The sequence below is a fragment of the Haliaeetus leucocephalus genome, unplaced genomic scaffold, assembly GCF_000737465.1.
Source record: "Haliaeetus leucocephalus isolate CR32 unplaced genomic scaffold, Haliaeetus_leucocephalus-4.0 Scaffold696, whole genome shotgun sequence".
NCBI classification, from domain to species: domain Eukaryota; kingdom Metazoa; phylum Chordata; class Aves; order Accipitriformes; family Accipitridae; genus Haliaeetus; species Haliaeetus leucocephalus.
The window spans coordinates 3,710,500-3,732,696 of record NW_010973132.1 but is presented as its reverse complement, the minus strand read 5'-3'; the positions used below and the strand labels follow the sequence as shown (position 1 = coordinate 3,732,696).

At 47.5% G+C, this 22,197-nt stretch overlaps 1 protein-coding gene across 2 annotated transcripts; it reads left to right on the top strand.

The window, feature by feature from the left end:
- The first annotated feature begins 542 nt into the window (after positions 1 to 542).
- PACSIN3 (protein kinase C and casein kinase substrate in neurons 3) lies at positions 543 to 21,755 on the top strand. 2 transcript variants are annotated; one of them, XM_010580131.1, is made up of 12 exons: positions 543 to 618; positions 12,268 to 12,351; positions 13,854 to 13,954; positions 14,376 to 14,532; positions 15,309 to 15,544; positions 15,952 to 16,107; positions 16,666 to 16,841; positions 17,660 to 17,780; positions 18,256 to 18,392; positions 19,069 to 19,134; positions 19,648 to 19,808; positions 21,441 to 21,755. In XM_010580131.1, the coding sequence occupies exons 3-12, from the start codon at positions 13,901 to 13,903 to the stop codon at positions 21,554 to 21,556; spliced, it is 1,380 nt and encodes a 459-aa protein (XP_010578433.1). In that variant the 5' UTR covers positions 543 to 618; positions 12,268 to 12,351; positions 13,854 to 13,900; the 3' UTR covers positions 21,557 to 21,755. The 2 variants fall into 2 exon arrangements, with proteins under 2 accessions (XP_010578433.1, XP_010578436.1); XM_010580134.1 differs by lacking the exons at positions 543 to 618; positions 12,268 to 12,351; positions 19,069 to 19,134 and having other exon boundaries at positions 13,847 to 13,954; positions 21,441 to 21,751.
- Positions 21,756 to 22,197: the final 442 nt, after the last annotated feature.

Genomic DNA, 22,197 nt, shown 5'->3' with positions numbered 1-22,197 from the left:
CCCCCCTGCCGGGGCAGAGCCCGCTCGGCGGCGGCGGCCGCCCGTTAATTGGATCAAAAGCCCGGCGGAGCGGAGGGGGAGGCGGGAGTCTCGCCGGAGCTGCCTCACCGCCACCGGCGTGCTCCGAAGGCACGGGCTGGGCGGAACTGCTGGAGGCGGGGCGGGAGCCCCCGTGTCCCGCGGCTGAAATAGGGGGAGGGCCCGGTTCGTTCTCAGCCCAGGTGGCCGCTGCCCGCCGAGCCGAGCCCGCCGGCGCGCCGCCTGCGAGGTAAGCGGCGGGGTCACCTCCGCCGGGGCTGCGGGCTCTGGGCGCTCGCCGCTGCTTGTCGGGACGCTTTTCGGACCTGTTCCCCGTAGGGTGCCGCGGGTCCCGGCAGCAGAGCCCGAGCCCTCCCCGCCGCCTCCCCGCGGCGGGCAGCGCGGTTCGGGAGGCGCTGGCAGCTGCGAGGGAAAAGTTTCCTCACGGAAAGGGGGCGGGTGGGGGAAGGCGGTGCCCGGCCGGGCGCTGCCTGTGGGCAGAAGGGGATCGGGAGACGGCTCGGCGCGGTTCGGCTTGAGGCGGATGGGAGACCCCCGGTAGGCGCGGGGGAGCGGCGGCGGATCCCCGAGCCCCGGCAGGTTGTTCGCGGTGGGGGGACGGGGGGACTGGGGGAAGCTCCCGGGAGAGCTCCGCGTCCCTCCGCGTTCCTTGCAGCCCGGCCGCCGGCCTGACCTTCACGAGGTGCCCCGCCGCCGGCCTCCCCGCAGCCGGCCTGCCGCCGCCCCGTCGCTGGGGGCTGCGGAGGCTTCCCCCCTCTCCCTCCGGAGCCAGCGCCTCCGCTCCGCGGCGGGGACAGGGGCCCCTTTGTGCCGGATCCGTGTTGAGCCGCTTCCCACTCTGAAACCGGAGCCGCGGGCGCTGTGGCGGAGCGGGGGGGGGGGATAAAGCGGCTTCCCAGGACCCCCTGGGGGAAGGGGCCTCGCTGGGGCCCCGGCTCGGGGGGCTGCACCCTCTTGTCTTGGGGGGAACCGTGTTGTCGGTCTACGAGCCGGGGCTGCTGACGGGCGGAGTGAGGAGGACGGCAAACGGGACGGTCCTGGCCTTGCTCGTCTTTTTCTCCCTTCTGGCTGGCGGCAGCAGTCTTGGTGTGAGGGAGGGGAGAGCGGGGTTTGGGGCAGGCCAAGGGGTGCTGCTTGTGGCGGTTGTCGCCTGGCCCCTGGCAGGCTGCTGGGGTTACTGTGTCCTCTCCGGCGCAGGGCAGGAAAAAGCTGATAAACACGAAGGGTATTAGTGGGCCTGAACATCCAGTGCTTGAGAAGACAGTCTATGATTTGTCACTGCGCGCGGGAGGAGGGATCCGCGATCTCCGCGAAGCTATCGATAAGTCAAGGTAGCGTGGCCCAAACGCATTAACCAGTTTCACCACTTTCTGTGCCAGCTATGCGTTCTTTGCTTGCTTCAGTTCTTCAGGCTTGCAGAAGGCTCGGAGCTTGGTGGTGAGGGGGAGGTTGGCTGACCACGTCCGGACATTTGCTCCTCGCCCTAGAAGCAGTCTGGCCTTTTTGTTCACTCTTTAACCCTCCTTAACCAACTGGTGTTCCCTGCCTCCTGAAACGGGGGGTGAGCCTCTCTCCCCTTCAGATCAACCGCCGGTCTAATTCGCACAAAGGAATTTCTGATATGATGGTAATTGATTGCAGTACAGAACCCTAGCAGAGCCTCCCACTCCACCCTGGAATTCAAATGTCACTGAGAAGTCACTAAGCCTTACGACAACTCAAGTCATTCTCGGTGCGTAATGGGAGCAGAATGCACAACTGCAGCGTGTGGGCTAAAATGACAGGGTCCAGATACTCCTCGCTCCAGGTGTGAGCTGGTCTCTGGGTGGAGTCGAAGTGGAGCTTCTCCCTGCGCATTGCATAACTGGGCACATTCTTTCGGGCAAGGATTCACCTTTCTGTGAAGTGCACAATGTGCTCTGTGTGAGACAGAGTCTGTTCTGCTTTGACAGTGTTTTGTGTTATTAATGGTATTTCACTGGAAGTTCCCTAAAATATTTACTGGATTGTCCTTCGAGTTGCAGCTTGGAACAGAATGAATGTGTGAGCAGGATCAGCTGCTTGCTGCCTTCCCTATTCTGTGCCTGCTGTATTGTATTGCTTTATTGGCACTTTTTTTTGTTTCTTTTGACCCGAGTTTGAGCTTCTCTGGCTTGCCTGCACTTGTTCAAGTGAAGATTGTCTTCTTCTGAAGCTGTAAAAAGCAGTAACTTCAGCATGTCAGCTATGTAGAGGCTTGAGAACAACTGCCCACCTGGAACTCCATTATCAAATGTCAGTGAGTGAATAAGGATTGTGTGTAACAGGACTGTGCCAAAATGCCGCAGGTCCTTGGCAGACTGTGTGCGTAACCAAGTCATAAAAGCCTGAAAATCTTATAGACCCAAATTAATTTCTTCACAGGACAATGAGTGGTGCTTTTAGTCATTTTAGGTTATTGTGGATTATACAAGAGCTAGCCTGAATCTTCTGGGCCTTCCCTGGATGATCATGAGTTTCCAAAAAAAATATATATATATATGCACAGATATATCTCTTTTTAATTCAACAATATAGTGACTGCAAAACTGTGAGAACATGGTCACCGCAGCAGGGGCAACATGAGCTTCTGTTAGAACTTGTATGATATCACTGAGCATGGCAAATACTGTATATTCTTTATTCTGGCCATCTTGAGGGCTGGAGATTATTCAGTTGTTGTTTGAACTGTTTGGTCTGTGTCATGGCTGGCATCCAGAGATTGAACTGGGGACCTCAAAAGCTAAAAGTATCTGCCTGTAGCCTGAGTGGAAAAAGCTATGCTCTTGATCAGGGAGCATTAATAAACTGCCTCTATTTTTGCCATCAGCTGATCAGTGATGTGTGAATTTGGGCTGCTCTTGAGAGTTCATGGGGAAATGCCTAAACAATAGGAGAACTGTTTAAGCCCTTTGAGGGACTCTTATCTTTTTAAAACAGACTTTCTGATCAGGCAACCTATTTTATCGCTCGTTACTCAGCATGATGGGTGTAGAGGGTACTGTGTGATGGGGAACTGTGTCAGATAGATTAAAAAAAAAAAGCCTTAATATCTTAGTCTAAGGCCTTAGTGAGTGGGACAGAAAACAGTGACTACTGTATCTGGAAGTTTTCAGGAAGAATATGGGATTTTGCTCTTTGAAGAATAACAAAAGAACTTTGCATCCTTGGAGTAGTTAAGAAGCTGTTCAAGAGGTAGCTTTTTGCTGCTGCCTTGCGGCATGGTGACCACTGTAACATCCAAATGCACTCTGACTGACTGGGCACAAGTTTTTCTGGCAGAACAAAGTGTAATGTCAATGCAAAGAGCCTGGTGCATCCTCTGTTGTAACTGTCAAGCTTTGTTTCAGTGACTGGTACATGAGTTTCATGTTCCTTTAAGCTGAAATGTGGGCTGAAGCTGGGCACTGCTATAAGACAGTATGTGTGACTGGCATCCTAATCATATTTCAGCCTTCAGTGGTTTCTCCTCCCTATGAATGGCAGGATGGGAAGGAGCCTTTCAGTCTTGTGATAGTTAGAATTTGTGTTAAATCTAGTGGTTGTCACTAGGCATTGTAGTTTGTTGAAGAGGCATGTGAGAGATCTCCATGGTACCGGGGGCCTGGATCCAGAGGCATCAGGCTTGTGGGGGATTTTATGCTCTCTTAGTAGGTGACTATGGTAGGACTCTGTTTATTGCAACCTCTCAGTAAATTTTTCCAGGCTAGAGGAGTTAGAATTGCTGCAGGCAACCTGCAACTAATAGTGTTAGCAACTCTTCAGCCTCCTCAGTCCTGTCCATGCTATGAGCTTGCCCAAGCTGTGTCTCTTCTGTTTGCAGGAAGATATGGTACTTGCCTCCTGGGCTGTTGGTGACATGGTCAGTCTTTTCAGTCGCCTGTTGGTGATTGTCTGTTGGCAGCAACTTCTTCCTCTCCTTTAGTATCCCTGCTGCTGAGCCAAACCTCTCCAGCTCCTGAGAGCGCTGAGCTGTATCAGCTGCAGCACTGCTGTATAGAGCTCTGAAGTAGGCTCGCTGCCTTGTCTCTGACATGGGCAAGAAGCTTTCATGGCGGATTAGGAGAAGATGCAGTATATTTCAGTTCTTGAATGATTCTAGATATTTATTTTTGCTTCTTGGTGTTTTCAGTCAGCTCTTCCTTGTACTAGGGCTGCTGATCTGTGGAAACTTGTGTGAAAGCCTGCTGTTGACACCAGCAGGCTTCTACCCCAATGCAAGCAAAAAAACTAGGATTTTGAGCTGTGGGACAGGAGCTGCTTCAGGAAACCATTGGGGGGAAATAAAGCCCACTGGATTGCTCTGTTTGTGCTTTCGTTTTCTAAAAAGCCTCCCAGTGTTCTTTCCTTGTGTGTCAGGTTGAGTCCTGAGGATCAAAAACTGAGATCATTGCTTTGGCCAATGGGCTGAGAAAGCAAATGACACTCCAGTGGTGCTGAACAGTTAAAATCTATTCCATCATGTGTGCCCTTTGGGCTGACTGTCCCATTTGCTTGTGTTCTCCTGGAGTCTTGTGGATAACGCCTGGGATTTGAAGTACTTCATATTAATAGTCCTGTGCTTCAGCTTGAGATCCAAAAATTTATTTGAAGAGGCACTACTGATACCAAAGAGCAGATTCTTTGCAGGTAGTATGAAAGTAGATAAAAGTTGCTCCATGACATACAGGATAATGAACTTCAAGAAAAATGTGTGAAGTATGAATATCTGTGGCACAGGCCGGTTCCTAATGGCTGCCCTACTTCAACCTTGTTATCTGTGTGTATCTCTTGGAAATAGGTCAGAAAGGCATGTGAGTATCTTTAGGAATGGGGTGCCTACAAAGTGATTGAATCTGCCAAACTCTTCTTGAACCAGGAAATGCTCAGAAGGGAATCTAAGTTCCTGAATGTTCTCTCCAATCCACAGAGCAAGCGATACTTTCTTTCTACATGCCTGGTCCCATAAAAAGACTGTGCAAAATGACTCTGTGTACAAGCTGGTCTATAGTCCTGCCAGTTCATGTGGTACTGAAGTCTGCCTTACAGTTGCAGTTGTTCTTTATGTTGTTTAGATTTTCCTGCAAGGAAGCAACTGAATAAACCTAGGTCTGATGAGAAAAGGTGAAAAAAGAGCCTTGCCATCAAAGTGGAGGAACTGACCACAATGTGGAACAGAAGCAATGGGTGCGATGCTTTACCTCATTCTTCTGGTTTACTGCAAGAGATGTCCTAGCACTCAATCATACCTTTTCCAGCTCATACTTCAAAAAGTTGGTTGTACTCCCTTCTACAGCCTGTTTCGGACTCAAACTGTGTGGGGAACTGGATGAACTTCAGGAATGCCTTGATGATGATCTTCTTTCAGGTTCTTTTCTGCATTATATGAATATTTGAAAGAAAAGTATTCACATAATAAACACTTCTAGTTAATCGGCTTTTACCAAGTAAAACCAGAAACCTCTCTGATGCAACTAGAGATAAAGAAATGCAGTACTTTGAATTCACTGGCCATATAATTGCCACACAGTTGGTCTGAATGACAAAATACTTGCCAATGCTATCTCCCATTCCCCCTTCCTCAAAAGACAGCTAATGGAAAAGATAACTATTGGTAAAGTGAAGCCAGAAGTTGCAGAACTGCAGCTGGGTTAAAAAACCACTGTGACTTCCAAATGGGAGGAGGGGGCTGAGAAGGCTGATTGGAGGCATCTGGCTACTGTGCAGTCTAGTGAAGCAAGAAACCACCAGAAGCTCAGTGTTAGAATGGAGCTAACTGGCTTGTGGCTCCTCTAAAGGTTGTTTGATTGCATTGATTGCAGTCTGCTTCCTTAAGACTTAATGCATTCAAGTAAACTTGATCCCTGCTCTGGGGGTTGCAAGGTGATTCAATCACAGAAGGATAATATTCCGTTGACGGGGACTTACAGGAGTTTGCTTTTTTTTTTTCTCAAACACAGGAAACACCCCTGATCACCACCATCCATTATTTCTCTCTTCTTTGCTCAGGATTGAATGAGGCTGGGGCATCTTGTTCTGTTTGGATCATTGCTGTCACATGAAGATCTGAACAAAACAAACTTCTTTACTCAAAGCCTGGTTGGAAGTGGGTGGACTGGCTCAGCCTGCTATTGCAGTGAGTTACCTTTACTAAGTTATAGGCAACCGTGTTACAGGATGGACTATTGATCTTGTCTTGCCAGTCACTGAGTGCAGAAAAAACACAACCAGGTGAAATGTAGATTAAATCCTGGAAAAACTGTCTGCGTTCAGTGCAGATTGAGACTGCTCAGGAGGGGTATAATAGCTTTGGCTGGTGCTTTAAACACCTGTTTATTAGTGATTTAGGGAGAAATAGCTTCCAGTTGTTTGGGGTCCCTTCTGATTAAAGGGAAGTGCTGATTGCATGTATTTGCTGGCAAGCTTGGTGTTTATTTGCAGAGACTGATGCAGCAGGGTAGGAAGTACCCTGGGAAGTACCCAGCATGGAAGCAAGCAAGTGAAGAGGCTCAGGGAGTGGGACAGTAGAGATTACAGGTTCTCAACACCCACGTGGGTTAACCTTGCCCTGAGAAAGGGGTAAGACAGGGAGTGTGAGAACTGGGAAGTGGGCTTGCTGACTAGTGTGTGGAACACGAGCTATGTTATTCACAGGGCTATAAGAAAGTAGGCTGGTGTAGTGCTGTTCCTGGTAGCTTGCATGTGTGTCTTTTTATGAAGCTGACCACTGCTCATATTTGTAGCTGCCTGTTAAATACATAGACACAGCATACATGTCAAGATTATTCCAGCAACCATCTTGAATGTACCAAATGAGCATGGCCTGTTGCCCTGTTAGAGTATGGTACCCCATGGTCCAGCACTGATTTCTTCCCTCCTTTAACTCTGTGGGTATTTGAGATGTTAATCAAATTTTTCATGGGAAGACCAACTGGGGAAAAAATAACACAGACCTTGATAGTCCAATACATTCCTTCATTAACAGTTTCATATTGTTGTGTTAACAGGATATATCTGTGTTCCTGTAATACTGAAGATCTCCTACATCATACTGGAAAAGAAAGCAGAATTTTTCCTTTTCTTGGTGAAACAATTTCTGCCTGATAAAGCTGTGTCAGTCAGATATCTTAACCCTTAGATCAGCAGCGATGTGTCGGTAGAAGCCTGTCCTGTAGCCTTGGCCTCTGAGAACCTGACAGGGAATAGCTAATAAATGTGGAAAGTATTTCATTCTGAATGAACATTCTGAAAACAACTTGGGGTAATGCATAGGGGGATGTCTGTCTTCAGTATGTTAGCTTGGTCTGAATGTGAAAAAGACTGATATAAAGATGCTGTGGTCTGAAATGAGAGAGTAATGAAGCAGCATGTGGACTCAGGAGGTCAGCCCTTTAAGTGGAACAGGATCTTGTCTGTATTTTAGTACTTTGATATAATCATGGAGAATTTTGCTAGTGGACAGCCACATGATCTGTAGAGAATCATTGTCTGGGAGACAGGCTTCTGCTACAGGCTTGCACGTAGCTGAAGTGACCTTTGTGTGTAGTTACTGTTCTGCCTGATGTCTCTCTGACCTCTCCCTGGCTGGAGAAATCAGCTGAAATCTTGCTTGAAACTGAATTGGGCGGCCCTGGTAGTCTTCAGTCCTTAGGGAGCGGCTGGGAAACACTGGCTCTTAGTCCCTTTCCCAGTCAGGTGACTCTACCAAGGGTGTGACCACAGCAATAAGATAAATATCTCTAAGGGAAGTTTTGGAGGATCTTCATGTTACTTGGCATCTTCTCTAGCTGTAGAGAAGAACTGGCCCCTCTTCAGAAAGGTGAGTACACCTTCAAATATCAGTCCTCCTATATAATAGCAGTGGAGAGCATGTTTACTGGGCATCATTACAGTCACTGGTTCAGACCTATTGGATGTGCACCTCCAGAGATGGTGAGCTGGAAAGGACACCCTGTCCCATATCCCATTTTATTCTCTCTATCAGGGACCTTCCTAGCACCGCTGTACCAGCAGCAATCCAGTTCATTACACTGCTGGAGTCATGTGGAACCTCCTGGCTCCAGCTCTCTAGTTCCATTCTGACAACAAGTTAATGGGAGAAAAAAAAAAAAAAGTTTTTCATATCTGTTGTTCTGTAAGAGGAGGGGGGCTGCCATCCTTTTGTGTATTTGGATTGTTCAGATTGAAACGTTTATCTGCAACCTACGCCAGAAGTGCCCTGCTGTGGAAACAATACCTTCACCACTGCCTGCTATACAGAAAAGTGACTCTGGGAATCAGGCGAATTGGCTGCAAAAATCTGACATTGCTGCCTTGTGGTGTTAGTTGTTGTCTTGAGGTGGAACTGAGTTAGTAGCAGCCCATTCTTGATTAAAATTCTTGCTTAACTTGGCTTTAACACCTATATAGAAATTGGTCCATAATAAAAATGTACCTCCACTAAAGCCTCAGTTACTATTACTAGATAAATATAAGTCAACTTGTTCCTACGTGTGTCTGCATCCAGCATTTGCTGTTGCACTTGGGAAAGGGGAGACGAGTTGGGCAGAAGGTGTTGCCTGGTGCAGTGTACAAGCTCTGTTTCTGTGCATGAATTTCTGTAGGGTTGCATGCACTAGACCTTTGAGCATTTTTAGAGCTCAGAGGCTTGTTCTTGGCAAACTTGGGAAAACAGTTGCCTACAGGGAGTCTCAGGAGGCAGTCGAGCAATGCACAGAAGTGATGCCTTGGGCATTTGGAGGCTGGAAGTACTGGAGTGTGGTGTAGAGGGGAGAGGATCTCTCTAGTTTACCTGCCTTAGGGAAAGGTTTCTGAAGTGGGGAAGAGTGATTATTACTATTGGGTCTAGAATTTTTATTTGTGGATCAGGACCCTATTGTACTCATGTTGTGCAAACGTGAAACGAAAAGGCATACTTTGTAGTGTGTTGCCAGATTCACACATGTTTTGAAAGAGAAGGTTTTAGCCTGACACCTTGGTCTGAGGGCAGGGATCTGTGGTCAAAGATGTGGGACTGACTGGAGCAGGGGTGAGATTAACAACACGGTTAAAGGTGGAAACAGCTCTGCCGTGACAAGCCCTTTGACATTTCCCTGAGTGGAGCTCAGTACCAGTGAGGCAGTTGTGAGCCACTCTACCTTTCCGCAGCTAAAGACCAAGAGCCATTTTTGGATAACTTAACAGGGAGTTGATAGCAGGTGTGACTTAATAACTATGTTGGTCATAAGTGAGAGCAGGTATTTGGGAGAAGGAGGGGAGTACCTTTTCTAATGGTACTAGCAGAAAGCACTGTAGCTCTGCAGAAATCTGATATGCATAGTTCAGTTCATCTACCTGACGTTGCTGGTTGTAGTGGTGTCTGTGATGCCCTCATTCATAATCCTGTGAAGGTGTGAAGTGAATAGAGATGCAGTCACTCTCTCCTTCCTTCTTCAGAGAGCTTGTCTTGCAGGAGATGCAGTGAGGTCTCAAGTAGCTCTTAACTATGAGAGCTGAAAGAGGAAGGCAGGGATAAACATTCCTTTGCCCTGCAAATATAATTTGCTAGATAGCTTCCTCTTAGCAGAGGTGGCAGTGGCATCAGAAGGAGTCTTGTATGTGGTGCCTACCCACATATAACTCTAGTTGACCCAATATTGCTAATACTGTACAGGCTCTGCCAGCCCTCCTGAATCATGTGGTGGCTCTTGCTATATCACGCTGTCCACACGCTAGCCCTGTCATCTCTACTTTACTGTACAACAACCTCTGGGCTTTGGGATATATAACTTATGTATTTGTTCTTCCTCGCAAATTCGGGTTTTCCCTGGTCTCAAGGTCTTGGTGGCTCACAAGACATGCAGTGTTTCAGGAATAACTAGGCATGAAGGGGTGGAGTGGCAATCTATTTGCTCTTCTAGGGCTCAGGGTGACAGCAGCAGCTGTTCTTCAGCCCCTGTGTGCAGTACTAAGTACCTTCCCTATGTCTGTATGCAGATCCAATTTGATCTGCTGACTGACATGGGCTCATGGAGTATGTGAAGTCCAGAAAAAGCCCGGCAGAAAAGGGTCCTCCTTGTTCTTTGACCTTTTTGCTTCTACCAGGCTAGATTTTTTCTGGACTTCTATAAAGTCTATACAACTGCTATGGAAATATGTACTTGACTGGCTGCTACTCAGGTCATGGAGATTAGCCTGTAGAAATATTATACTACTTTACTGTATTCTCCCACCTAGCTGCTGTGCTGATGACTACAGTATAGCCTTAGGCTGTGGGATACTTTCCTACATGATACTGTGGATGCTGAAAACTTACGTGGGTTCAAAAGCAGACTGGAGAAATTAGTGGAAGAGAAATCCATTGAGTGTTACTAAATTCATAGGTGCCACAACCAGCTCAGGAAGTTCCTGTCAACAAATGGTTAGAGGCTTGGAGAGCATGCAGGGAGGCATCATGTATGCTTGCTCTGTTCTCAAAGCAAGGGAAGGTATCTGCTTTTGGCTGCTGTCTACAGAGGCTATGAGAACCCTTAGTCTGATCCAGCACAGCTACTATTATATTTCAGAGCCTGTTGATCTTAGTGATAGTAAATCCAGTTATTTGGGTTTGTAACTCCTGAGAAAATAAGTACATATGGCTCAAATTCTAATGTGCGAACTGCAGAAAGAATGGATTCATATTTTTTTTATATGTTTGGTTTTTGCTTGACTGTCCCTCAAATGAACAAGCACACTCTGACACACAACAGCTTTCCACATTTACCCCCAAATTCTAGCACTGTGTAGTCAGCCTGAATTGGAAACCAGAGATGGAAGGCATGTTTGTGATTCATTGCTTCCTGATAAAGTGGGGATGGGGGTGTGGTGTGGAAAAAGTGATACAGCCTTCATGTGTCACACCTAATTGATCTATGTCTCATCAGGAGAAAGAAAGAAAGGGTCTGGGGCAGTTTTAAGTATACTTAACTGTTCATGAAGGTTTTTTAATCTTAGCAATTTCAGGAATGTGTAGTCTGGTTTTACTGGGGACCACTGGGAAGTCTTAGAAGGTTTATGATGAGCTGTAACCTTTTATCCAGTGACCTGGATCATGCAAAAGTGTCCCAACTCTTCCCCTCCCACCCCTTCCTCACCAAAGGTCCCTAGTCTGCTTGCAATAACCCAGTCCACTTTTCTTTCCTTCCTTATCTTTTCCTACCTTCTTTCATTCCTTCTCAAAAATTGTCTTAATGTCTGGCTAAAAATCTCACTTCCAGGTTTTGCAGTTTCTGCTCTTGGCTGTATTAACTCAGTTGCCCTAATCTTCCAGCCTCAGGCAAGTGGATATCAGTGACAGAGAAGGTTTTTTTGCTTGTCTGTTTTTTAAGTAAATAGACTTTTGACATTGAAGTAAATCTTCAGGGAAGTGAATGTGAGGTAAACAAAAATGCCTCTTTCTGCCCTTGCTTCCCTTAGCCTCTGCAGGCCTTTTACTTCCCTTTCCTCTATGGAAAGTTGATGACAGTTACCTATACTATAATGGCAGAACAAAGTATTTCTGAGAATGTGATGGAGGCAGCTCACAGAACCAAGGGACAAAAAAGCTCTGCTGGTAGAGAGCCACATCCTACCAGGGCAGTGCTAGGTGCTCTGCTACTAAAAGGACTCTAGGCCTCTAGACCAGAATACGCATTCTTGTGAGGTTCTCTTTTTTTTTTTGTTTAAGTGTAGAGGTATCAAGTCCTTTGTCTTGTATATAAATCCCCTTCATCTTTAGTAAAAAGGGACTGCAGAAAGTGTATGTGTGTGTCCTTCCCTTTTTCTCCCAAAGCCAGCTATGTGTAAAAGTACGTGCAGCAGTGTGTGGAGGAGGCGGTGGGTTTTGCTAAACTGGACACTGTACGGTGATGGGGGGACCAGGCCCCATGTACGGTGCCTGGGCAGTGTGTTTATTTTAGGCCTTTCTGGCCCAAGCTGTTCCCTTTGCTCAGCTGTTGTGATGCTACCTTTCCCGAACAGTACTGTCATGCCGCCCCAGTGTTTCTATTTTAACTTTCTCTGGGGCTAGATCTTGTGACAGAAGGATTTGGCATCCCTACTACGTGTTGGAACGTGACACCTGGAGGCACAGTGGCTGCAGCTGCTATATCAGAGGGTGTCCCTCCTAGGAGCTGGCAGAAGGGGGACACCCCTAGGGGTGTGATGCATCAGAACAGGCAGCATCCCTGCAAAGGAGCACCAGTGTCTAACCATGACCATCTCTGTCTCCTCCAGTCTTTTTCACAGAGTTTGAAGAGCTTGCGACATACTTGCCTGCTGCCCACTGCTCCCCTGTGGCATCTCGCTTTCAGCTTTCAGGTATGTAGTTACTGGGGATAAGAGTAGAGTTGCGTGCCCTGGAGGCACATAAGATAGCTTTGCAGCCTACTGACAAACGGTGGGGAGGGAGGACAGGGATAGCTGGTGGCATGGGTGGAGGTATTCTTCAGGTTTCAAAGTTCGTGCACCTGAGTGTCATGTCTCATTTAACAACTTGCTTCAGTGACTGGAGTTCAGCACTTTCAGCCTTCTGGAGAAACCCAGAGGAATGGCATTGATGTACTTCTGGCATTCTGCATGGGATGAGGCTGGGAAACAGAGCCAAACTGTTTCCAGAAGAAGTGTAGGAAATTCCTGCGCTCTATGTTGGGGTGCTTCACGGCGTGGCTCATGCCACTGAGAAGGATTTGCAGGAGGTGGGAGATGTGGACTTGACCTAATCTTCTTCATCTCTGCTGTGTGCTCTGTGGGCTGGCAGAATGAGCAGATACCTCTCTGGGGTGTGAGGGAAGCTTTTTATAACTAGGAATGTGCAAGAGGAGAAGTGGCAGCAAAGGACATCTATGCTGCATTAACCCAGGCTTGCCTAGAATGGAGTGGGTTTGTGTGTGAGTGACTGGGCTTGGGCCTTTTTCCATTACTCCCTCTCTCATTCCTGCACAAGAGTAACGCTGAGCCTCTCCCTAAGGAATTCATAGTGTTGCACCATGTCACAAACAAACTGGCAGCACAGACTAGCACAGGGGAATGGGCAAAAGTTCTGAGACAAGAGAGGATGAGATGAACCTTTTACCTTCTAGCCTAGATTTTGAGCCTAATGCAGTGAGAGAGTTGAGTGTAATGAAAACACCAGCTCTACTGGGATGTTTCTAAGGAAGCAGTGCTGCTGGGTAACTGGCATGTGTGCTGCAGTGCCATTTGGCTGGGTATGCCCCAGCATGTTTCTGTAGTTCTGCTCAAGCCCAGCTCAGCTGGTGGGCAGTTTATAGTGCTCCTCCCCATTCAAGGCATGCCTGCCCGCTGACTGCTTAGCCTTGTTTTCTCCAGCCAGTTGTTGTAATCCCGTAATCCTGAGTCATACTGGGAAGCTGGAGTCAACTCCATTGACAGAAGACTTATTTGAAGGTCTTTCAAGGCAAACTTCAAATAGCTTTAGCTACCTCAGTTTATGTAGCTTTTGCTACCCTCTTGAGGACCTCGGTTAAGAAAGGAATCTCTGCAGACGTGTTTGGTGCTGCTGAAGGGTGTTGGATTCGCTATTTGTACAGCTGAGGTTTGGCAAGATTGTCTTCTACAACATCCTTTCCCGATGTGCTACAGGCCTGCCAAGGAGGCCATCTGTCTGCAGGGTGGGAGGAGGCAGGTTCAGTCCTGGGCATCCCTGCTGGATCTAGCCATCTGCTGCTGGAGGTGCTGTGATGCCAGTACTTGCCTGCAGGGCAGTAAGTTGGGCTTCTCCAGCTCCAAAAGTTATGGAGAACTGTGCTCTCTGCAAAGGCTCATCCAATGCTATGTTAGAAATCACTTTTCTCTCTTCTCAGCTTAACTGAAATCTGCAAAAATTCTCTGCTGCAAGAAAACGGGGGTGATGTCATCAGAAGATGATGCTGGCGGGGAGGCTCCTGGGGGCAGTTTCTGGGAGGTAAGGAAGGATAATTGGAGTGTGAGGGAGGTACGAATGTCTTCTCACCTCCCACCAGTGGAATTAGGGGGTTGAGTTTCAGGTTCCTGGGTGACATGTTGCTCTTGGGAAGTGGAAGGGAGGAACTGTGGGGAGGTTCAGTTACATGCTGTGTGTTACTGTAGGGAGGAGGTGACCCTTTCCTCCACAGATGCTGTGGAGTGAGAGTTCCTTGTTCAGCTGACACTGATCTGAGCTGTGAGAGGCAAGCAAAGCATCTCAGCTTCTTCCCTCCACTGCTGTGCCTGCCTGAGAGAGTGCCAGAGCTGCCTTCAGAAGGGCCTGTGCTCCCTCCCCATGCAATGATTGACCTGCTGCTGTCTGTTCTGAAGGAACATGAAAGTCAGTACAGTATAAAGGATGATGTTGTGTAAAATTTCAGGCTGGAAACTACAGGCGGACAGTGAAGCGTGTGGATGATGGGTACCGGCTCTGCAATGACTTAATCTCCTGCTTCCAGGAGCGAGCCAAGATAGAGAAGAACTATGCCCAGCAGCTAACAGAGTGGTCCCGTAAATGGAGGACCAATGTGGAGAAAGGTAAAGTTGGCAGGCTGGACTGGGAAGAGGAAGCAATCATTGCACTCTCTTCCTTGAGTGCTGTCTCTTACTGAGGTGACACTGTTTCCTTGGGGGACAGGCTTCTCCAGGAATGAGGTGACTTTCTTGGGTGTTTTTTTTTTTTTTTTTTGTGCATCTGTTTTTGTAGCCAGTCCTCTGATTTGCTTAGAGAGGTGTTCTCTGCATTATCAGGTGTTACAAAAAGATAATCTATTTGTTTAGTTTGGCAAGTCCTTGGGCAGTCCAAGTCTTAAATCAAGCTGCAGACCTCCCCTTTTAAGGATGGCTTGGCTGTCTCTCCTCCTCCAGTCAGAGAATAACTACTAATGCTGTGATTTAGTGACAGTGGGCTCAAACTGATAGCATCTCACAAAGTAATGGCAAACAGTGAGACAGATGCCCCAAAGGACCTACTGTCTGTGAAGCAGAAGCTTAGCCTCAGTCACGAACTAGTGTTGCTATCTGTCCTGAAGCTCAGGCCAGAACTGTGAAGAGAATTTTCTCCAGAAACCTTCTCCTAGCTGGCACCATCTGGGACAGCTAAGGCTGCCCAAAAGAAATGCCCGACCAGGCAGCTGTAACAGCCAGTCTAGATGCTGCCTGTTGGTAGTGTGTGGAGACCAGTCAATGCTGACTTGTGTGATGGGGGATAGTTAAGGAAGTGACTCCATACTGATGTCTGTAGGAGGAAAAGAATCTGCGTTCCCTTCTGTGGGCAGGAGGTGTAAGAGCCTCTCTGGTGCTTGTTCCTGCAGGTCCACAGTATGGTACTCTGGAGAAGGCCTGGCATGCCTTTCTGACAGCTGCAGACAAACTGAGTGAAATTCACTTAGATGTCCGGAACCACCTGGCTGGTGAAGACTCAGATAAGATCAAGGCCTGGCAGAAGGAGGCCTACCACAAGCAGATGATTGGAGGCTTCAAGGAGACAAAGGAGGCAGAGGATGGGTTCCGCAAGGCCCAGAAACCCTGGGTGAAGAAGATGAAAGACGTAAGCAAAGTGTGAATAGGGAAGGAGGGATAAGGACAGTCGAGCTGGCTGCCTGATTCTGAGAGCCACTGCGCAAACTGGGTTTAGTCACAGTAGCAGAGAATGTCAGAGAGGGAGGGATGTCTTGATGGTCTCTTGTTCTTGGTGGTTTTGTAGCTTCCTTCCCATGTGGGAAGGCTCTGGTAACAGGCTGTGTATTCCTGCACAGCAGGTGAGCACTGAAAAAGAGATCATTCGGAGGTACCTCTTCCCTTTGGAGCATGGTTTACTAAATGCCAAATTGGCATTCCTATTAGGTTGACCTGAAACAATTGCTGCTGACTGTAGCAAACGTTAACATGCCCTCTCTGAGTAATGAAGATCAACGTGGTCAGGATCATGGCTTTCTTTGCATCTTCCTCCTACAGGTAGAGACTTCCAAGAAAAACTATCATGCAGCCCGGAAGGAGGAGAAGACAGCCCAAACAAGGGAGAACCATGCCAAGGCAGACTCATCTGTCTCACAGGAACAATTACGCAAGTTGCAGGAGCGTGTAGAGAAGTGCGCTCAGGAGGCTGAGAAGGTGAGTGTGTGTTACATGGATGTGGGTCACAAGGATACTCCTCTTGAGGAAAAAGCACTGGTTGTAATGTCACTCAGTGAAATGGCTCCTTGCTGAAGCCTGTAAGAAGGTGTGACATCCCATTGTCTGAGGTGTTAGGAAGTTAGACTGAGACTTCAGTAACTTAAGACTAAGGTCTCTCTTTGGTGTTGGGTAAGATCTAACTTATAAGTAAATTTAATAAAATTTTTAAAAAAGTAGGGGATTTGGTGCAGGCGGGGGGAGCTACAGAGCTGAAGACTTGGCTACCAAAAGTGGCTGGTTTGCCTGCCCACAAGAGTGAAAGTGTGGAAGGTCCTCTGTGGAAGAGAGTGGCAAGGAAGAACAAGGAACTTGCAAGAATATTAGGAGAACAATGGACTGGGACACCAGCTGTGGGATTTCTTCTTTCTGTGGTGTACTTGTTCAGCAGTGCAGGGGGAAAAAACTTGTCAGTCCCAAGCCAGAGCAGGGGGAGTGTCACTGGTTTGCCATCAAGGCAACACATCTCACCATTGCTGTCCTCCTGGGTTGATACAGTGCAAGGATCAATATGAGAAGATGCTGGAAGAGCTGAACCGCTACAATCCCCGGTACATGGAGGACATGGAGCAAGTGTTTGAAGGCTGTCAGGAAGCAGAGCGCAAGCGATTGTGCTTCTTTAAGGAGATGTTTCTGAATCTGCACCAGCATCTCAACCTTTCCACCAGTGAAAGGTACCAGCCCTGACACAGGAGGGAATTCTGCCAGCCTGGGGTGCCCTGGGCTCTGGGGAGGGGTGCCAGTTCTGGTGTCCGTGAAAGGGAGCTGCCTGCTTGCATCTCCCAGGTCTTGCTCCTTCCCCTTCCAAGTGTGTCTTAGAACTGGCATTTCGTCCTTTTAGACTGACCAGTGCTGGTCTGATCTTGGACAGTGTCAGCCTCCCTAGAGAGGATTATTTCTGCCTCTGAAGCCTTCCTCTTCCACTACTGTCCAATACTGTTCTGTGGGTGTGTTTCTATTCTATGAAATGCCTCCATGTTGCTATGTGTAATCCCAGTCTGAGGAATGCAGCTCTGTTGCCTTCTAGTATCTATAACTATTACACCCATACACCCTGAGTAAAGAGACCTTTTGTGAGATAATGGTAACTGTAAGTTGCCCTTAAGTAGGGGTCACACAGGGGAAATAGGTGCAGCCAAAAATCTGTGCTCCTATACTTTTAAGGTGGAGGCAACAAATCTGAGCCACCTCCCTGTCTGTGTAAGAATGTGCCAGGCTCTTTCAATGCTCACTTGATGAGCTGTGCTGAGAGCTAGCATATGTTAGTGACTGCCACACCAAACAAGCCTGTCCTGTTTGCCAGGCTGACCCTTCTGTAAGGGTGGCTCTGTTTTCCTAGGGCTGAACCAGTTGCTGCTCTAGCATCCTTAATCCTGTGGGACTTTGGATGCTTTGTAATTGTGCATGAGGTTATGTTCTTCCTTCCTGCTTGGCTTTTGGGAAACTGCTGAGGGACTTGGTTACTGGTGGTTTTGTCTGTTCCTGGTCATAGCTTTCATGCGTTGTATCGAGATCTCTACCAAGTCATCATGGCTGCAGACAACCAGGAGGATCTGAAGTGGTGGCGCAATACTCATGGACCAGGCATGGCGATGAATTGGCCTCAGTTTGAGGTGATGTAGCATTCTAGAGTTTATTATTACTATTTCCAAACATTTAGCTGCTTTACTGAAATTGGTGGATTGCTAGTCTTGTGTTGGAAAGACCATGTCTTTGCTTGGCAGGCTCAGGATGTTAGGCTCTTCCAAAATTTTCTTGTTGTCTTGCAAGCTCTCTGGTGCCCAGAGAGACACATGCAACCCTGCCAAACTGCAAATACTCCAGCCATCCAGCTGCAAGGTCAAAGAATAGGAGCTGGTGCTGAGGGCCTTGGGACGAGTTCCTGTTACCATTTTTGCACAGCCCCTCTTGTTGCACATTGGGATTCAACAGGAGTGAGCCTGCTGTGCCAGCAAGGCCATTCGGCTGACCAGCCTAGCCACAACTGAAGTATGACCTGGTGTTCTGACCTTCTGTATTAGTCAGAAAAGATGCACAGAGCTTTTGTATCCAAGTGGCTTGATGGTATTACTGCTTTTCCCGGAACAGGAATGGTCCCTTGAAACACAGCGGGCAATTACCAAGAAGGAGAAGAGTGGCAAGATGGCTGATGATGTCACACTGACGAGCATTTTGCCTACACGGGATGGTGTTGTCTCACAGACCCCTCTGCAGACAAGGCGAAGGTAAGGGCTGAAGTCTGGGATACATCAAGTTAGGAAAAGTACAGTCCTGCCTAGGGTCACGAATTAGTTGGATTGATAGGAGTGATCTTTTCCTTAACTTCCTGTCTCTTGCCCGTGGCCTTGCCCATGCCACTCTGGAAGAGACAGGGTAGATAAAGGGGTTTAGAGTAGCTGCTTTTTTTTTTTTTGCTTTTTTTTTTTTTTTCCCTCTAGTATGTACTGCCTCACAAGGTGCCTGCCTTGTAAAAATCTTTCTAGTGATAAGATTTGGCCTGGTCAGACTAATGCTGTGTGATATTCTGGCATGCATTTCCCCAATTCTTCCTCCCAGTCAGGGTGATGAAAGTTGGGAACTGGCAGCTTTGCCAGTTAGCTATACTGTTTCCTAAATGCAGGCACCAGATATTTTTTTTTTTTTTAACTAACTCCCTGGCATGGTGCTGAGTACTACCTGACAAGTCTGGGTGTAGCTGCGTCCCTTGCCAGGAAGCAAGCTGGAGAATAGGGAGAGGCTGAAGAGACTCATGTCCTACATTTCCAGTAGTATCCTGCTTTAAAAGGTGAACTCTAGCCTAAATGAACTGGGCAGAAAAGAATCGTGATATAGAGATGTCTCAAGGCCATTACTGTATTTCATAGTCTATTGGATTCAGGGGCCCTATTTGCCAATCTACAGGTTTTCTTACCAAGAGGAGCAGAACAGCCTCTTCTATGACAGCCTGAGGGCACCCACCCACATGAAGTTAGTACAGAACATAGCCACTTCAGGGGTTTTTGGGTTCCAGGTGCCTATCCTCTGCTGCTTTTCCCCTCTGCTCTTGTTCCTGACTTGGAAAACAGCATTCCAGACATCTCTTTGGGATGGGAGGCATGGCTTTTCCCATCTATCTTATTCTTGGCTGGAATAACTCTGGACATAGCTGGGCTCTCCAGTTAGGACTGGCCTTCCTTGTGTGAGAGGGTCTGCTAGAGTAGGATGAGGTCACAAAGAATGTGCATGTGTGAAAATACTTTGAGAAAGAGTTACCCTCCTAGCCCTCAGGGCTCTAATGCTGGGATGCTTTCAACCATATCTAGTATCTCCTGGGATCTCTCCTCCTTGTTCATCCTCACTTGGCTGTTGGGCCTCTTGCACCTCATTCTATAGCACAGCAGTCTCAGGGGGAGTCAGGGTGGTGCATGATTCAGGAGGAGGTGGGTGAGAGATGAGTCTACTAACAACCTTCTTGTCCCCTCTCTCCCTCCACATACAAAGCGGAGGGAAGGAAGATATTTCGGAGTGGTCAGATGAGGACACTCCCAAGAAGTGCCTGGATGCCAACGGGCATGAGGAGGACATAAAGGTACCAGGCGTACGGGTACGAGCGCTGTATGATTACACAGGACAGGAGGCTGATGAGCTGAGCTTTAAAGCAGGTACAGAAGCACTAATCTCTTACTAACCTTTTGTTGTCCTCACTCAGGCTGACTGAATGATGGAAACACTCTTTAAGAACTGGATGTCCCCTTGAAAAACTGATACTTATTCTTCTTCCCCTGGCCTGACCCATTGCCAGCTCCTCTGAGGTGGATGATACACTGGGAAGTCCAACTTGTTCTAGACTAAGGGACAGTAAGGCCACATAAAAAGAGACTGCCTAGGCCTTGGTCACAGGGTAGGGTGAGCAGACCCCAAGTGGTAAAACAGATCCTTCCTGCCTCCTAAGGCATTTATTCTGCATTGTGTCTTGAGACTTTATTAAATGATCCTCCCTTGTGCCATTGATACGGAAATTATATAGGTGGTCTGGATTGTCCTTTGATGTAACCAGAAGATAAATGTTTTGGGAGAAAGCTCAGCTGACTGACATGCACTACTGAAAGCAGAGTTCAACTGACAAAAAACAGCTATGCAAACTGTTGCTCAAAATGGGTATCTTGAGAGTGGAGATCCTGGCTCACAGCAGAGGATTGAGTGAGAGAGAATGCTGGAGCAAACAGACCCTTCCCCTTTTCTTCCTTCAGTTAAATTTAGTTTGCATGTGACATCTTCTCCAGCTCCAAGAGGACATCTGGATCTTGAGAGTGTATCTTATCTTGCTTGTTTTGTGTCTTGCATGGTATCTCTGTGCTATACATGTCCAAAATACACCTGTTTTTAAAAGGCACTGAAGTCCTTCAGTAGCAGGGGCTTGTGCCTGAGGCCAGTATCTATGCTGCAGCATTACCATACTGGTAAACTTCTTAACACTAACTTGTTGCTTTAAAATATCTTACAATATGCATGCTCTAGAACTTGACTGTTTGTTCTCTCTTTCCACCCAGCAGCTATAATGAGGCATGACTGGTTAGCTTTAGTCATCCCCGTTTTGAATCTGCTCTGTGCAACATGCACCAGTAGGGCTTAAGCATAACAGCAGATGATGTTCTTTTCTGAGCCTCTGCCAGTGTGGGGTGTGCCTATTGATGCAGCCGGACCTCCCTCTCTGGCAGTAGTATGACCTTGTACTGGTAGAGAAGGGGACCTTTCTGCCCTTTCCCAAAGTAGATGTGGAAATGTTTAAAGCCTTTCCTGGTCATAGTCTGAGAAATGAGTTGATTCTATGCCTTGCTGGCCAAACCAGACACTCCCATCATGGCATAGTCATTTTGGGTCCTAACAGCCAGAGCTTAGCAGCCTCTTGTATTTCCTTCCCACCTTGCTACAGAGAAGCCACTAAGAAAGAAATCTCTTGAGATTGTTCTGATCTGTCTGGCTTTAAGCATGTTCCTCTAGGGGGGAGGAAAGCAGGCAGAAATACAGGGCACAAAAATATTTCTGATGTTGAACAGCAGAAGTGAAGGTCTGTCTCTAAGTTCTTGGCCTAGGGGATAGTACTGAGAACAGATACTGAAGAGGTCAGTAACTCTGGCTTTAAACTGTGCAGTATGATACAGAATGTGATAAGGCGAGAAAAGTGTGGTGATTCAGACCAATAGGTCTTGCTTTTTACCAACTCTTCTGAGGCAGGGAAAAATGCCATGCTACCTTTCTCAAGGCTGCTTCCTAATGACTGTTTTTGCTTTTAGGTGAAGAACTAATGAAGATTAGTGAGGAAGATGAGCAGGGCTGGTGCAAGGGCCGGCTTCTCACTGGCCAAGTTGGACTCTATCCTGCTAACTATGTTGAGAAGGTTGGATCATGATTGCTACTGCCCTGCTAGTGTCTCGCAGCCATACCAGCATCTCCTGCAGAGGTCACTGGGTCACTGCTGGCCCTAATCCACCTTTGCAGCATATCTAGCAACTTTTGGACTTTGAGGGCACGTATTCCATGTAACTAATGCTTCATTTTAAACGCCTAGACCTGTAGGCATTTTCTAATAAATAAACAAGGATGAGTAAAGACTTCTCTGACTGTGAGCACTATAGGAGTGCAGAAGGGAACAGATCTTCCTGATGTGCGCTCAGTGAAAGGAGATAAGTGACACATGCAACTCTTCAAAACAGAGAAGGCAGACTTCCTTGGCTTCAATGCACATGCATCCATAGGGTGGTGGGGTCTGCCCTCCCCCCAGGCTTCCTGTTCAGGGAAGTTTGGATGTGCAGGGTAATAGGGAACTTCTAGTATTGCTTCCCCTTTTTGGCTCAATCAAGCTGACTGGCAGAAATCTATTTATTCTCCCACATCTTTCAGAAGTTTTCAGTATCATTCACCTGCAGGCTTGTTGGCTCCCCTGTTAAGGCAGCTGGTATAAGTGATACAGCTTCAACAGCCTGGATGTACCTTCCCACTGCCCTCAGATTTATTGAGCTAACACCAGGAATGAATGATAGTATAGCTTGG

What these genes read in the sequence shown, in the direction of transcription:
- PACSIN3 (XM_010580131.1), top strand. Translation starts at nt 13,901, where the DNA reads ATGTCATCAGAAGATGATGCTGGCGGGGAGGCTCCTGGGGGCAGTTTC. An exon ending in TGAATTGGCCTCAGTTTGAG is followed by an intron (nt 17,781 to 18,255) that starts GTGATGTAGCAT and finishes TTCCCGGAACAG; the next exon opens with GAATGGTCCCTTGAAACACA. An exon ending in TGAGCTGAGCTTTAAAGCAG is followed by an intron (nt 19,809 to 21,440) that starts GTACAGAAGCAC and finishes TTTTGCTTTTAG; the next exon opens with GTGAAGAACTAATGAAGATT.